Raw genomic sequence first — 15,972 nt, forward strand, 5'->3', positions numbered from 1 at the left:
CTTTGAAAAGTTTCTCTCCCACCCCTCCACATTTGCTCTTATTTCTGACTACATAAGCAATACCCAGTCATTATAGAAGATCTGAAAATATAAATACATATAAGAAGGAAAACTCCCTCGCACATTTACCCTGTAATTTTACCACCCAGAGATGTTTTGCCAATATTGTGGTGTATTTTCCTTAAGTCACTTTTCTAGACTCTTCTTTCTTTAAAGAGTTTTAACCCCTCCCCCCCACCACCCCCACCAGCCTTATTACTCAGAAAAGTCCTTTGGAGTACAAAGGGCAGCATTAGTGCAGCCACTCCCCTGGGATCCAAGTCCTGACCCGAGGAGGATTTTCCTGAACTTCCAAGCTGGCTGCCTCTTTCATTGCTGTGTCCAGACAGGTGGGACAGGAGCCGAGGAACAGGAAACCCAGGGAGGTGGCCCGCTTACCCTGGCCAGGCCAGGTGCTCAGGAGCAGCAGCCAGCTCTCTTCGGTGGCCTCTCGGGGGCCACCTCCACCAGTGAGCCCTTCAGGCGGTCTTCTTGCATCTTGAGTAACCTGCGTGAAGACGCCTGGGCATCAGTCCTCTCTCTCACTTCCCAGGGACAGCAGGGAGGGGCCCAGGGGTGCAGCTGGGGGGCTGCCCCCCCCCCAGGCTTCCTCTCTCCCAGCTGCTCTGCCCCTGTCCTGCGTTCCACATGGCACCAGAAAAATGGGGCCATGGAGACTTCGGCTTCCTGTCTCTTTTCTGGCATTCTCTGTAGCCTACTGCGTGCCAGGCGCAAGGGACTCTGATTATGACAATGAAGCCATCATGTCCTTGCCTTGAGGAGTGAGACAGAGAGGGGAAGGGGCGATCAGGACCCAGGAATGGGGAGGCACACAGAGGGACTTCACACCAGGTCCTGGAGGGATTTAGGGAACAAGGAGGCAGAGATGGAGCTGAGACTGAGTGGTGGGCAAGGGTTCACCAGCAGAAAAGAGGGAGGGGTGTGTTCTAGGCAGAGGGCAAAAGCTCAGTGTCGAGAGAGAGCTTGCGTGTTGGGGAAGCAAAGCCCCTTCGTTCATTCATTTATTCAAAATATATTTACTGTGTGCCTGGCGCTGTCCTAAATCGCAGAGCCTAAGGACTAAATGGCCAGAAAGAAGCCTTGGAGGCAGCAAGCAGGGATTCAGGGCTCTGCCGGCCAGGAAGCCACATTCAGGAACTTGGGCTTTTATCCTAAAGCAAAGGGAAGCCACTGAGCAGTTTCCTGTCGGAGGGATCTGGCGTGATCAGGTTTGCAGTTTAGCAAGCTCACTCTAGCTGCTTTGTCAGAGAAGGGGCCCAGAGATCATCTGGTCTAATACCCCTCCCCCCTCACTTACTTCATTCATTTATTGAACACCTAGTATGTGCCAGGCCCCAGGAGGAGGGGCTGAACAAAACAGGCATGACCCTGCCCTCCTGGAGCTACAGCCTGGTAGGGAAGGCAGGCAGCAAAAAGAAAACAGACAAATGCATGTGCAACTACAGTTTGTCAAGAGGGGCTTTTTTGTTTTTTTTTCAAGAAGGGCTTTGAAGGACACAAACAGAGAATGTAATCCAGAATAGCGGTGGGAGGGGGTGTGGTCAGGGAGGGTCCCTCTGAGCTGCTGAAGCTTATGGGGGGGGGGTGCGGGCGGGGAGATGGCACTGGAGCCAATACAGGCCACTGAGAGGCATTTGGATTTTACTCTAAATGCACTGCATTATTATTACTATTTTTTTTGCCGCACGGCTTGGCTTGTGGGATTTTAGTTCCCCAACCAGGGATCAAACCCGGCCCCTCGGCCACTGCACCAAGGCTCAGAGAGGGGACGGGAGACTTCCCAGAGGTGACGCAGCTAACAGGACTGGTAGAATTGGAGTGAGGAGACTCCGTGCAGTGTTCTCTCTCCTTCCCCAGACTTCTGAGCCCTGTGCTTTCACAGGTGCTTCCTCGGAATGGGCCTTCCCCTCCCACATGAGTCAGCTGAAGGCTGTCCAGAAGATTCTGGGTGGGGAGCAGCGGGGCGGCACTCACCGGGCCAGGTTCACCACAGGCTCCAGGATGTTGTGACCCAGGGCAGCGCTGCACTCTCCAAAGGAGACCCCCAGCTCCTGTAGCCAGACAGATAGGGGTACAGGTGCCGTGGGGGAGACCACTGAGAGTCTAGGTGGCAGTGCCCACCACCAAAGACCTGATCATCAGACAGAGTCCCACCCAGTACACCCCCAGGCAACCCCAACAGGTGAGGCAGCCCATCTCCGTCTCCTTGTGGCCCATGGTCCCCAGCCTTGCCCCTCTGCCCACTGTCTCTCCACCCTGGCTGGACAAGGTATCAAAGATGCCACCTAGAAAACTCCACAGCATTCAGAGTGACGGTGGGAAGCCTGTGTCCCAACTTGGAGAAGTGTCCTTGGGGACATTTTTAAGTCATTAGTTATATGTATTTTTAATTTCAAAAATATTTAATTGGGGGAAATATTTGAAAATGTAGCATAAAAAAGTAGAAATATAAAACACTCCTGTTAGTGTTTGAGTATATATTTCCATTCTGTTTTATATAACCCTTTTATTGGGGGGTGAGCGTGGTGGGCTAAACGTCGTTATACTTTAGGTTAAACCATATGAAAGTGCTGTTTTGATAGACACCAAACAGTCAAATATCAGCAATCTCACATGATTCAACCTAACCTATACCCAGAGATGCAGCTGCTTTTCTGACTTCACATTATATTGTAAGTATTTCCTCCACACCCTTAAATATTTTTTAGAACAGGATTCTTAATGGCAAATGCTAGCCTCTCACATGAAGCTCCACAAATTAACCACCAACTGTTGCCAAAGGTTTGTTCTTATAAATAACACTGTAAAGAATATCCTCATACAAATGTTCAATTATACAGAATACACGGGTATCCAGTACATCATTCTGTTAAGAATTATTATTTCTGACTCTTTCCTTAGGATAAATTGCTAGAGGAGGAATTACTGTGTCAAGGAGATGAGCTACTACTTTTAAGAGGAAAAAGTTCCCACCAACCAGGAGTCACAATGATGACCTCATGATCAGGAGAAATGAGAGAAGAAACAGGAAGGAAATACGATATGGAAATGCCAAGAGGGGTGGTGTCAGAGGTAGGGCAGGGAGCGAGTCTTTGTTCCACCTTTATTATTCTCCAGATTTTCTAGAATGTAGTTCAGTTCTATTCATAAATAAATAGTATCCACTGTCCCCTGTCTGGTGACAGGGATTTTGATGCAATCTTCCCAGGGAAGATTTTGGGTCTTAAGATAGAATAAATTAGAAGGAATGTTATGTTAATTAGAGACCAGAGATAAAATTAAGATTTGATTGGGAATTTTAAGTGAAGCTTAAAAAGATTTTGACTCTGAAGATATTTTTATGTAGGTCGGGACACTGTGGGGATTTGCTAATTCAACAGTGAGGTTCAATGTCATGCCCACTGTTACCGTCTGGTGTTTGGGTCTTAGGCCCGGGTGGGTGGGAGGCTGTCGGTCTTTGATTGGGCAAGGGCAGGAACGGATCCTTCTCTGTGGTCTCGGCCAGGGTGACCTATTCATTACCCTCAGGGAGGGGTCTGCCCAACCCAGGCTGGGGGAGGGGCTGATGCCCAGGTACTCACCTGGGCCAGTTGCTGCCCAGCCTCGGTGGACACTTGCCGATCCTCCTCACAGTCTGTCTTGTTTCCCAAGAGAAGGATGACCACGCTGTCAGACACTGCATCCTGTACACAGAACATGTTCCCTCAGCAACACATGTTGAGCACCTGCTGTGTGCCAGGCCCTGGGTAGATTTGGCCATGCTCTCCAGGAAGCTGACTGTGTGCCACTTCCCTCCACACATGCCCACATTTCCATATCACACCCACTCCACACTCTTCCCACCTCTGACACTTTCCCTTCCATCTGCAGTGAACCTACCCCCCATCTCTGCCTGCAAACATGTCACCCACTTTCCAAGGCCAACCTCAAAGTCACCTCCCCCAGGAAGCCTTCCTAGATTGCTCCTGCCCATGCCCCTCTTTCCTGCCTGTGTTGAACAGCCCAGCATTTGATTACGCAGGCTGCCTTGGCTCATCTCCTAATTGTTTCATGGATAATAATAATAATAGCTTCTCTTTACTGTATACCAGGTGCTGTGCTGAAAGCAGTTATATCAGTTAATCCTCACAACTGCTCTCTGAGAAAAGTTGGGAAATTGAAGTTCAGAGAGTTTAAGTCACTTGTCCAAGGTCACAGAGTTGGTATGGGATAGTTGGGATACAAACCCAGGTCTTATCAGAACCCAGAACCCAGCTCCCCTCATGTATCACCTTATCCTGCTTCTCCTGCATCTCTTCAACTAGACTAGAAACTTCTAGAGAGAAGACAACATGTCTTTCTTCATACCCCTCTTCTGTGCTAGCACATACTGCAGAATTTCAGCATGTATACGTACAGCAAGTAAGTACGTAGGGGAAAGAACTAGAGATGTGTGAACAGAGGAATGATCACCTAGAGTGGCACTAGACTTGCATTATCCCCAGGTGTTAAGAAGACATCACAGAGCTTCTGTATATAGGAAAAAAATGGTCACAGGATAAAGGAAAGAGCTTGTTTTGGAGGCCGTACTATGTGGTTGTAGTTTCTTTGTACTACTATGTTCCCAGCCCATCCAGCCACATACCCTCAGTAGATTATGTCACCCATATGTCTGCTGTGTCATTTGTAATCCTGGGAGAAAAGAGGGAGTGGGAAGGATACAAGTTCCCTCTTGACTCCACACACTGGGGCCAACCCCAGCAGCCATCGGCTCACCTGGAGACAGTCCAGCCAGTAGTGCACATGGGCAAAGCTCTCCCAGGAGGTGACATCGTACATGAGCACCACTCCATCAGCCTTGCGGAGCAGCTGCCGCGTCACGCTGTGGTACCTGCCCAGAGAGTCCGCATCAGGCCATGACAGGCGGCCTGACCCCAAGCCCTGACCTCTCTAGGCCTCAGCCACTCCATCTGCTTCTAATTGTTTCCCAAAGAGATCGTGCATGTATTTTCCTTCTTACAGTGTGCTTATTGTTCAATAGGTAACAGTCCTCATGGCTCAAATTTCAGAAGGTACCAAAGGGCACCCCGTGAAAAGTCTCTCCCAGCCAACCCCACCCTCATCCTGCAGCCACCCCCAGAGGCAGCCAGAGTTACCCATTTCTTAAATAGTTTCCCAGAGGTATTTTATATCTATACTGATACATAAATGTATATGTACACACACACATATATACCCATATACACACTGTTTAAACAAATACAGTGTAAAACACTGTACCTATTAATATTCAGTATGCTGTACTTTGTTTTACCCACATTATAAAATGTCTTGAAGATATTTCCCTATTGGTACATAAAGAGGGTCCTCCATCTTTTTTGTGGCTTCATAATATTCTATTGTGTGGAGAGACTCTAATTTATTTAACTGGTCCATTACTGATGGTGTTTAGGTTGTTTCCAATGTCTCATAATATAAAGAGTGTTGCTATGAACAGTCTTGGTCCCTTTGATATTATAGTCATGTATGAGTTTATCAATAGAATGAATTTCTAGAAGTAGAACTTCTGGGTCACAGAAGATGTGCCTTTTCAGTTTTGATCACTACGGCTTAACCAGAAAGTGGAAAGCCAGCATTTTCAGAAGGACAGGCGATTGGGTGGCTGTCCCCTGTTGGGACGGCCATCACAGGTGCCCCGCCATGCTGAGGGGAACTCTGGGTCTGCTGTCCTGTCTCCTGCACGGGGACTGGACTCATCTCTCCATCCCTGACCTCCTGAATCATCAGGGGTAGAAGCTGCATTTGCACTTGGTTGCCTCTTAGCCCATGTTGGACTCCTCAGGGTCGGGGCTGCCCTCCACTCCTCTGCAGTCCAGGCTCAGCCACTAATGCCGACAATGCCTGTTACCTCTCCTGGCCAGCTGTGTCCCAGAGCTGCAGCACAAAGCACTTGTTGTCCACCAGCAGGTTTGTGACCCGAAAATCCACTCCTAGGACACACAGAGGAGAGTCAAACTTACTTTCAAGTTACCATCCCGGACTTGCAGCTGAGACCTGCCTGAATACATACCTGTCCCCAATACCAGCCAGGGTGGAATGGGAACCTCCAGCTGCTGGGCTTCCCTTTTGCTCTCCAAATCCTATCCATACTTGAGGGCCCACATCCTCCAAGAAGCCTTCCCTGACTACGCAGCTCCCACTGCACTTCCGCCCTGAGAGTTGGCCAGCGTGAGGCACCTTGCACTGTTTTTACCTCTACAAAAAAAAATCTGTCTAGTCAACTGCACGGCAGTGTTTATTCCTCAGGCTACTCAGGAAGATCAGTTTTGTTAATTTATTTTTATAGTACTTCTTGTTTCATTCCTAATTATTGCATGCATCTTCCCCCTTTACCCGGACAGCAGCCTAGGAGGGTGGAAGGAATGTTGGCTTCAAGGATGCCCAGTTGGGCCGTGAGTTGTCCACCTTCTGCTGCTATACTGGCTGTGTGACGTCAGGCAAGTCACTTCACCTCTCTGAGCCTTCCTTCCTCATCTGCAAGGTGGCAATTTAAAAAGACCCACATCACTGGGTGGTTGGGAGGATTAAATGACTTATGTCCAAGGTTCAGCCTAATTTCTAGGGGGTGCTTAGGAGGTGGTAATTTTTATTATCACTATGAATTCTCATCTCCCTGAGCCCCAACTCCTCAAATTTCACAGACCCACCCTTCCCTGTGTCATGGTTCTAGACACCTCCTATGCCTGGAAATATGGAAGTAATAGTGAAGTCCCAGGGAGGTTTGGAATCTTTGGGGAGCACCTTCCAGCCAACCTCTACTTCCCAGGGACACCAGGCGGGGTGGGGATGATAGAGAGGGGCTGCTTTATCCATGCTGAGCCCACTTCAGGGCCCAGACCAGCTCAGGAAAGGGGCATCTCCTCATATTATCCCTGAGCTGGTAAGACCTTCCTCAAGGTCTAGGTCTCTCATGACAGCCCCCAGAAGCACCTGCTGCTGTCCCTGGTGGTGACTGAAGCCACAGACCACCCCCCACACCCATGCTCTCCACAGGAAGCTGGGAGAAGTGGCAGCTGGGACTCCTGACCTCAGCAAAATGCTGAAGCAAAAGTCTGTCTGTAGCATCCACTTCTCTTTTTTTTTGGCTGCACCACGTGGCATACGGGATGCGGGATCTTAGTTCCCGACTAGGGATCGAACCCGTGTCCCCTGCAGTGGAAGCGCAGAGTCTTAACCACTGGACCGCCAGGGAAGTCCCTCTGTTTCTCTTTACTGCCCTCTTTCCTCAAGGTCTAAGGAAGCCCAGGGTCTGCAGGAACTTCTGAGGTTATCCAATCCCACCCCCGTGATGATATCCAGCCTCTGCTTAAATACCCACTGTGTGATCTATTGAGCAACCCTAACCCTAACTAAACCCTTGCATTTAGTAACTTTGCTCCCACTTTCCACCTCCCTGCCCATCACCCTCCTCAATCCACCCATGTATCCCCGCACCCTCCCCCAAACATGTTACAACTTAACCACATAACCTGTTAGAAATATAATGTTTTCAGTTTCCCAAGGAATCTGCTATTTTACATGAACAACCCCAGGGAGAGGGCAAGGCTGAACCCATAAGAGAGTAAAACTTCTGGAGTGGGGGCATGTGCTTTGAAGGCAGGTGGCCCCGGGTTTGAACTTTGGGGCCCAGGTAGGGCAAGAAATTTAACTGGGTCTTCAATTCTCTGTTCTCCTCATCTGTAAAATGGGGGTAGATACAGAGAAGCCTCAAAAAAATGCACAATCAGCTATAATTTGATTGGCTGTGGCTCTGGTCCTCCACCAGCCTTGTTCTCAAATGGAGGCGGGTGAGAAAGGGGGGTGGGAATGGAGCAGGGTGATGCTGAGTGGGGAAATGTTTATGGCTGAGGAAGCTGGAATCGTCCCCAGTGATAGTTAAACCAGATGGATGACAGCCACCAAGGGCACCAAACCACAGCTAGCAGTGGGACAGATTTGGATCACGCACCTGGATCTCAGGTCCTCTCAGCTGGCTAGCAGTGCATGCAGAATTGCCTTGTCTTTTTACAGTTATGCAATCTGTATTTTTCTCTACTGAATTTTGTGGAAACTTCTTACCACATAATAATGGGAGAGGCTCAGTCACAGGGAGGGCTGATGTAAGGAATAAGGCATGTATGCCTGGTGCATTGTAGGTGGTCAGTAACCAGTAGCTTAGGTGATTAAGGATGGTGGCCTTGCAGACCCTGTGACCCTGTTCAACATCAGACCAGGCCTCCTATGGGTCCCCTTTTCCTGACAACACTGCATCTTTTTTTTTTTAAAGTATTTATTTATTTATTTATGGCTGTGTTGGGTCTTCGTTTCTGTGCGAGGGCTTTCTCTAGTTGTGGCAAGCGGGGGCCACTCTTCATCGCGGTGAGCGGGCCTCTCACTATCGCGGCCTCTCTTGTTGCGGAGCACAGGCTCCAGACGCGCAGGCTCAGTAATTGTGGCTCACGGGCCCAGTTGCTCCGCGGCATGTGGGATCTTCCCAGACCAGGGCTCGAACCCGTGTCCCCTGCATTGGTAGGCAGATTCTCAACCACTGCGCCACCAGGGAAGCCCAACACTGCATTTTTAACTGTCTCCCCAGGTGAGGATTCTCAGGCAGAGAAAGTTTCAAGAACTTGTCCTGGGGGGCCTCTCTTACATAAAGTTTGAGAACTTTATCCACTGGTCTAGCACTGATCCCCATCAGCACGCACCCTGATGGACACAAAGACATGAATCATTCCAACTTTGCCCCTAAGCTGGCTGTTCCCACGAGCTCTTTTCTGTGGCTCTATGCAATGTTCAAGTGGCCACATATCCCAATATTTTTAGAGAGAGGAGGTTTTGTGCTATGGGACATTTCATTTGCAAAAGCCACTGAATTAGACATTATCAAAAATTTACTTATAATAATAACCATAAAAATAACTAATATTGAGCACTTAATACATGCCAGATATTATTCTGAGAACTTGATATGTATTAACTGAACTAATTCTCACAGCCCCTCTATGAGGTCAGCACTACTGTTGACCCCATTATGCTCAGAGGGGTTACATAATTTGCTCAAGTTCATACCACTAGTAAGAGGCAGAGCTGGGTTTTGAACTCAGGCACTTGTGTTCCTAACTTACCCCACTCTACAAACACATTCTGCGTAAAATATTCAACTTGCCAAAGGCCACTTCCTGCCAGAGTCTGGCTGACTGGCCTAGGGTTGGTTCTGAGCAAATTCAAGCAGCAGGGACCCTGCGCCTGCGGTGGCCTGCCCAGGGGCCACATGGGTGGAGACCTGCTTGTTTTCACCATCAGCCAGTGCTGGCAGCTAAATTGCAGGGTGCTTTGTTGATGTGGCACATTATTAGCTAATCAGATCAATGTAGAAAAAGCAAATTACCTGTAATTAGAGATGATTAGTAAAATAGCCAGATTATGCCCATATAAAATAATGTCTAATGCAGGGCCTGTGGTGAGGGCAGAACCTACAGCTTCCTCAGGGATGGCTTGCTCTGGGCCTGCTCCAGCTCTTCAGCCTGGTCCCCCGGGTCTCCCCTCCCTCCCCTGCCGCCCTCCCCAGGTGGCCCTTACCCACAGTAGCTGTCAGCCCAGTGGCGAAGGTGTTCTGGTGCAGCAGGTGCAGGAAGGATGTTTTGCCAACATTCGAGTCTCCCAGGAAGATGACGTGGAAGGCGTAATCAGGATTGGCCAAAGGCTCACTGGCCCTGCGGTCCCCTGGAGATGGGGTCAGCCCAATGCCTCCGGAGTCCACTCCTGGATCTTCAGGCCTGTTCTCTGCCCTTGGCTCCCTGGATTGAGGGGGCGCTTGTTCTTCTTCTGCGTGAGCGGTTGTAGGTTGGGGCCTGGGCTGGGCTTCCAGCTCAGCCCTGGTGGGGAGGGTTTGTGTGGGCTCCTGGGGCCCTTCTGCATCCCCAGGCTGAGCCCCTGTTGGGGGAAAGCCCCTTGAAGGTGATGGTTTTTCAGGAGCTGGGGCTTGTGCCTCAGCCTGAGCCTGTGCTGTGTCAGGTGGGAGAGGAGCAGGTGGGGAACCGTGCTGGGGGAGTTCCGAGTGCCCAGTTTTCAGGCCATGAGCCTCAACGGACAGCTCTGACCTGAAATCCTGCCCTCCTTGGTCCCCTGCTTTCCTTTCGTCAGCCCTGGGCTCCTCTTCCAGACTCTGGTGGGGTAGGGCAGGCAGCCCTTCAGGCCCAAGGACCTGGCTGTGAGCTTCCTGTAGTCCCCTAGGACGGCCCTCCTGTGCATCTGGGCTCAGCTTGCCCTGCTCCAATCCCTCTGTGGGAGCCTGACCCACAGGCTCCAGGCCCTGGGAGGGCTCATCCAGCCCTGCTGTGAGGGCTCCAGCTCCTGAGGACCCCAACCCTGGCTCAGAGCCAGCGGCATGTGGGTCCTGAGGGAGGGCCTCTCTCTGCCTGGGTGGCTTGGCTGGGACAGGCCCAGGCCCGGGGCCCTCATCATCTGGGTATGAGGCCTGGAACTGTTCACTGGGCCCAGCTGGGGCCTGGGGAGGGGGAGAGGTCACATAAGGAGGGGCCCCATCCTCCAAAGGAATGAGCACTTTGAGTGCAGCTGCCATCAGGCCCCCTGACTCCCCAGCTGGAGCCCCTGGAAGCCCCCAGCGGAAGTGGACCCCAGGGCTAGGCCCTGACTCCTCCTTAGGTTCCAGGCTGGGGGGCTCTCCAGTCTGCTCTGGGCTGATGTACTGCCCCTCTGGGTCCACTCCTTTCTCTTCCTTGGTCCCAGAAGGCACCCCAGGGGGGCTTCCTGGGGACCCATCTGGATCTGAAGGTGGCTCCTGACCAAAGAGAAAAGCACGCGGCTCCGACATGGAGATCTGCCTGACCACTCGGGGTGTCTGGGGGCCTGAGGAGGCTCTCGGAGCTGGGGGTGGGCTCCTGGAGAGCTGCAGGGCACTGTGGCAGGTGCCGCTGAAGCTGCTGCGGAGCTGGTCCCAGTCATCGTTGTCCCCAGTCAGTCCGGGCAGGGGAGCCTCCTCAGAGGAGACTGAGGCCTTCTCCTCACCTGCTCTGGGGACACTAGAAAGGGTGTGGGAAGCTAAGGTCAGGGGAGGGGCGGGTAGAGGTCACACCAACCCTGTCGGCATCCATCACCACTGGGTGCGCACCTCACCGCTAGCCCTTCCTCCCAGTCTTCCCTTTGGCAGTGCTTCTGTCCTGGCACACACTCCCTACCTTTCCCCACCTCCAATCCTGCTCATCCTTCCAGGCCTATATGGAGCCTCACCTCCTCCAGGAAGCCTTCCCTACCATTCTGGCCCATCCCACTCCTCTGACCTGTAACGAGTAGAGTGGGTGCTGTACCCGCCAAGGATCCAGCACTGCACTAGCCTGTGTGTGTGTGTGTGTGTGTGTGTGAGTGAATCCCAGTTGTGTGACTCATATGTCACGTGTGTCTGGGCACATGACTTTCCCCTGTCTGTCTCCTTGTCTGAGAAATGGGCATGATAATCCCAGCCTGGCAGGGTTGTTGAGAGGTTTAAGGAGGGAGTCTGTGCGCTCTGGGCACTGAGCAGAGCCTCGGAGAACTCAGAGCCACCCTCCCCTCTTCCAGGAAGCGCCTGGTCTCCAGCCCAGCCCAGGGGTGGCAGCTACTTGCCTCGGTTCCTCCTCCATCTGCCAGGACACACGGCCCTTGGTGGCATTCAGGTGCCCCCTGGTCACCTGCAGCTGCCCCCGCACCTCTTCCAGCCTCCCAGCCAGGTCACGCTGGGCCTCCCGAAGCTGCTGGTTCTCCGAGCTGGCCTCCTGGTGTGTGCTGCTGAGGCGGTGGAGCTGGGCCTCCAGCTGCAGGAGGTGGAGGGTGAGGAGGAGGGAAGCCCAGGTGCCCTTCAGGGGAACAAACAGCCTCCCAAGGCCACTGTGGGGCACAGACTCCAGGATCCTGGAGACCCAGCTTAAACATAGGATAGGGGCGGGTGGGGGCAGTTGTTACCCCCTCACTGGCCTAATTAACTCCATTACCTCCCACCCGGGAGAGACACTGGAATTTGGGGGATGGGGAAGAGAGAGGGAACTGTGTAAGAAACACAAACTGCCAGCACCACAAGGGCCTGAAGCATACATGGGACCACACCCTCCTCTGCTCATCGTTCTGCAATGGCTGCTCATCTCTGAGCGCATCTGGTCTGCAAGGAGCTCCTGATCCAACAGCAGGTCACAAGACTGGGAGATGGAGAGCTTCTTGACCATGCCGAACGGAAGGCAAAGGCCTCACAATAGCCTCCAAGGCCCTGAACAGTCTCCCCCCAACCCCACCTCTGTTACATCTCTGACCTCCTCTCCCACTACCACCCCCCGACCTGCTCCCACAGTCTGTTCCAGCCCACAGGTCTCTTTGCTGGTCCTTGGACATTCACAGCACATCATACCCGCCTCAGGGCCTTTGCACTTGCTATTCCCTCTGCCTGGACTGCTCTTCCCCCAGATACCACATGGTCCACTCCTCACCTCCTTCAGGTCTTTCCTCCAAAGTCATCATCTTAGTGAGGCCTTCCTTGACTCCCCTATCAAAACCCTTCTGTCCCCCTGCCCTGCTTTACTTTATTCTCCTTAACACTTTCACTATCTAATATGTTATAGATTTTACTTGCTTATTTAGTTTATCATCTCTCTCTCTGACTAGACAATAACTCCACGGACAGGAGTTATTTGTGTCTATTATGTTCCTCAGAACCTAGAACAGTGCCTGGCACATAGTGGGTGCACCATAAATAGTTGTTGGGTGAAGGAATGAATAGTCTTGGGGGGAGAGGCTTCACATCCACAGGGGACAGGACAAAATGGTCCCATGTGGAAAGTCTAACCTCTTCCCTTGGCAGAAGGGGCCCGCCTCAGTTTCCAAGGAGCAGCTACTGCAGAGGCACCTGGGAAATCAACCCATGTCAGGAGGGTGAGACCAGGTAGCAGGACCAGCCAAGGCAACAGTGGGGAAGACTCCGGGAACCTGGTCCAGTGCTGAAGGAATGCAGGTTGTCCTGGTTACAACAGATGGTGATTTTACTAAGGTCAGTGGTCTGGAAGTTGAGGAGGGAAGAGACAATGGGGCAGGGTCTCAGACCCAAAGGCTTAGCACAATGCCAACTGGAAGTGACTATAGGTTACGAGACCTGAGGTGTTGGGGTAGCAGGTATTCTGACCAGGAAGCTAGGTCAGGTTCAGCGACAGTAACAACTGTGATATGTAAAGCACCTACTACCAGCCAGGCACCGTCTTAGGCCCTCAAATATAATATCTCTAATCATCACAGCAGCCTTCTAAGGCAAAAGTTCTGATCTCCATTTCTCTGATAAGGAAACCAGGGGTCAGAGAGGTTAAAAACCTGCCCAAGGTGACTCAGCTGACAATGGAGATGAAAGTTGAACACCATCCTATCACCAAGCTTCTCCAACGCTGAGACTTTGTGTTTGCCCAGTGCTTTCCTGTTTCAAAATGCTTTCCCATTTATTACCTCATTTGACACAACTAGCTGGGGAGATGCAGTAGATGTGGCTATTCCCATTTTACAGATGGAGAAACTAAGGCCAAGACAAGCAAAATTATTTCCTCGGATTTGCATGGTTTTTAATTGGAACAGCAGGAATTTGAACTTGGACCTTCTGACTCATGTCCCAGTACTTCCACTGCACCACCCAGCCTCATCTCAGAAAAAGGCCAGAGACATCGCTTTCCTAGGGGCCAGCTCTGATGCAGGAGCCCAGCGAGCCCAGGGAACCCTCAGGAGATGGGTGTCATGGTCTGTGAATCCTCAGAAATTGGGCTCCCAGGGAAACCCGTCACTCACCTCCTTCTGGCCCTCAGTCAGGCACTGCACAGCACGTTCCTTGGCCTCCAGGACCTCCTGCATCTGGGAGCTGAGGGCCAGGCCCCGGGAGTCGCTCTGGGGAGCAGAAAGGTCTCAGCCCCTGTATTGCCGAATCTAAGACCCAGCTGGACTGGGCTGGCCCTCCCCACACTTCACCTCCACCCAGGCCTAGGGTGCAGGGTCCAGGATGTCTCAACAAGGAGGGGTCTCGGACAGCTGCCCGGGCTCAGGCAATAGGAGACAGAAACCCAGAGGGCAGAAGGAGTGGCTCCGGGAGACGCGCGAGACCTGGCAGAGGTGAGCAGGGGGCCCAGGCTCAACACTCCCCACCCCACCCCTCTGAGGAATACGAGCTCAGGGATATGAGAAGATCTACTCCCAGCAGCCGCCTGCTGCCCCACACTGGCCAGTGGCCGGCCCGCTGCTTGGCCAGCAGGGGAGTTCAGGGCCGGGGGAGAGGTTGGCTGTCGCGGAGAGCCTACCTCAGCCTGCAGCTGCTGCTTCTCCTGCCGGATTTGCTGCTCCATCTCCTCGTAGAGCTGCTGGACCGCGCGATGGTGGTCAGAGTCCCGCCTGGAAGGGGTGGGGGGCGGGGCCAGGCAGCCCATCAGCACCCTGGGACCCTGCTGCTGGCAGAGGTGGTCTGGGCCTGGGTTTGCAGTCTATGCTACTGTCCACCTCACTCTGCCAGTGGTCACTGACCCCTGTCGCCCTGAGAACAGTCATCCCAGTAACAGCTCCTGACATATATGCCCTTGATATTGATCATGCCGACTCCCATAACCATCATCAAGATGTTGGTTCCTGTGGCCCTGTCTCATAGTCCCCAAAGCCCCATCACTCTGTCCCCACTTCCCGCTGTTGCTGTCCTCCTACCCCCATAACTCAGACTCCCTGGCAAGGCTGTGCCCATGCCAACCCCAGGGTCACCACATGCATTGTAATCTATGTGAGTGCTGCCCTGGAGTTAGGTGCCACAGTGGCCCTGCACCAAGACACACTGACCATTCCCTCTTTGGCTGAAGGCCTAACTCTGTCCTCCCCAGTAGGTCCCCTTAGTCACCCCTTCTTCCAGTTCAGCTCTGCCCGTCCAGCTCCCAGACCCTGCAGTGGACACCTGGCCTCCATTCTTTGGAGCTGAGAGAATTCGATTAAGATTCAACTAAAATGTAACGAGCACCCACTGTGTGCCAACACCGGGCAAGGCACCCCGGCCCCAACTCACTTCCTCAGGGTCAGCTCCAGAACCTCCTTGTCGGTCTGTGCTTCCTGCAGGCGACTGTTCATCTTGGCCAGAAAGCCCTCCAGGTTGCCTGCCAGCTGGGGCTCCTCCTGCTGCAGCTTCCTCCATAGCTGCCAGATTTCCGCCTGCCTGGGAGGGGAGGATAGCCAGAGATTAGACACGAGGTGGGACCAGGAGGCAGGGGGAGCCCCACTCCTCGGTTTTAACGGCGACACTCCAAGAGACTTGGGCACCTGGGCCACGAAAATCTATTTACACCCTACAAGGTGAAGCTCAAATGCCACCTCCCCCAGGAACCTTTCCCAGTTGTGCCCTTTCCCTTCGTGAATCCCCACAACACTTTGTCTCTCTATGGTTTGGTGATTAATTGTGGGGTGAGGGAACTTGGGAGTCCGATGGCCCAGGGCTTCCATCTGTCTTCTCTCTTCTCCCACTCTAGCTGTGTGACCTTTAGCAAGTCCCATGCCCTCTCTGAACTTATTTGTAAAATGGCCACTGGAGAATGAGACACACCCAGTGAAAGCACCTGCTTGGGGTCTGGCACCCAGTTGGCGCTCAATAAATGCTGCTTTCACATGGATTTAACTAAGTCATGAAGACAGATGCCTGAGGGCTGAGCCCAGGCCAAAGCTGCCAAGCGGGTAAATCACTCCCCACCACACCTGTCCCGCCAGGCTGCACCCCAATCCCACCCTGCCTGCCCCACAACAGCTGCCCCACCCTCTGAGAGCTTGTCCTCACAGAGACCTGCGGGGCGGGAGAACCTGGGAGAACCTGGGCAGACAGGTGAGGGCGATTCCCTTGTTGGTTCTAACAGACCC

The 15,972-nt window shown here is 52.5% G+C and overlaps 1 protein-coding gene across 1 annotated transcript in view; it reads right to left on the minus strand.

The window, feature by feature from the left end:
* Positions 1–456: 456 nt before the first annotated feature.
* Positions 457–15,972, minus strand: part of RAB44 (RAB44, member RAS oncogene family) — a 33,530-nt gene continuing 18,014 nt past the window's right edge. Inside the window, exons 5-14 of the mRNA XM_061195117.1 lie at positions 15,134–15,280; positions 14,391–14,481; positions 13,888–13,983; positions 11,704–11,891; positions 9,661–11,123; positions 5,948–6,029; positions 4,816–4,930; positions 3,642–3,743; positions 2,035–2,111; positions 457–547 (exon numbers count right to left, since the gene is read on the minus strand). Coding sequence (XP_061051100.1) covers positions 457–547; positions 2,035–2,111; positions 3,642–3,743; positions 4,816–4,930; positions 5,948–6,029; positions 9,661–11,123; positions 11,704–11,891; positions 13,888–13,983; positions 14,391–14,481; positions 15,134–15,280 — 2,452 coding nt within the window. The remainder of the gene's footprint in view (positions 548–2,034; positions 2,112–3,641; positions 3,744–4,815; positions 4,931–5,947; positions 6,030–9,660; positions 11,124–11,703; positions 11,892–13,887; positions 13,984–14,390; positions 14,482–15,133; positions 15,281–15,972) is intronic.

Source organism: Eubalaena glacialis, chromosome 7 (genome assembly GCF_028564815.1).
Source record: "Eubalaena glacialis isolate mEubGla1 chromosome 7, mEubGla1.1.hap2.+ XY, whole genome shotgun sequence".
NCBI classification, from domain to species: domain Eukaryota; kingdom Metazoa; phylum Chordata; class Mammalia; order Artiodactyla; family Balaenidae; genus Eubalaena; species Eubalaena glacialis.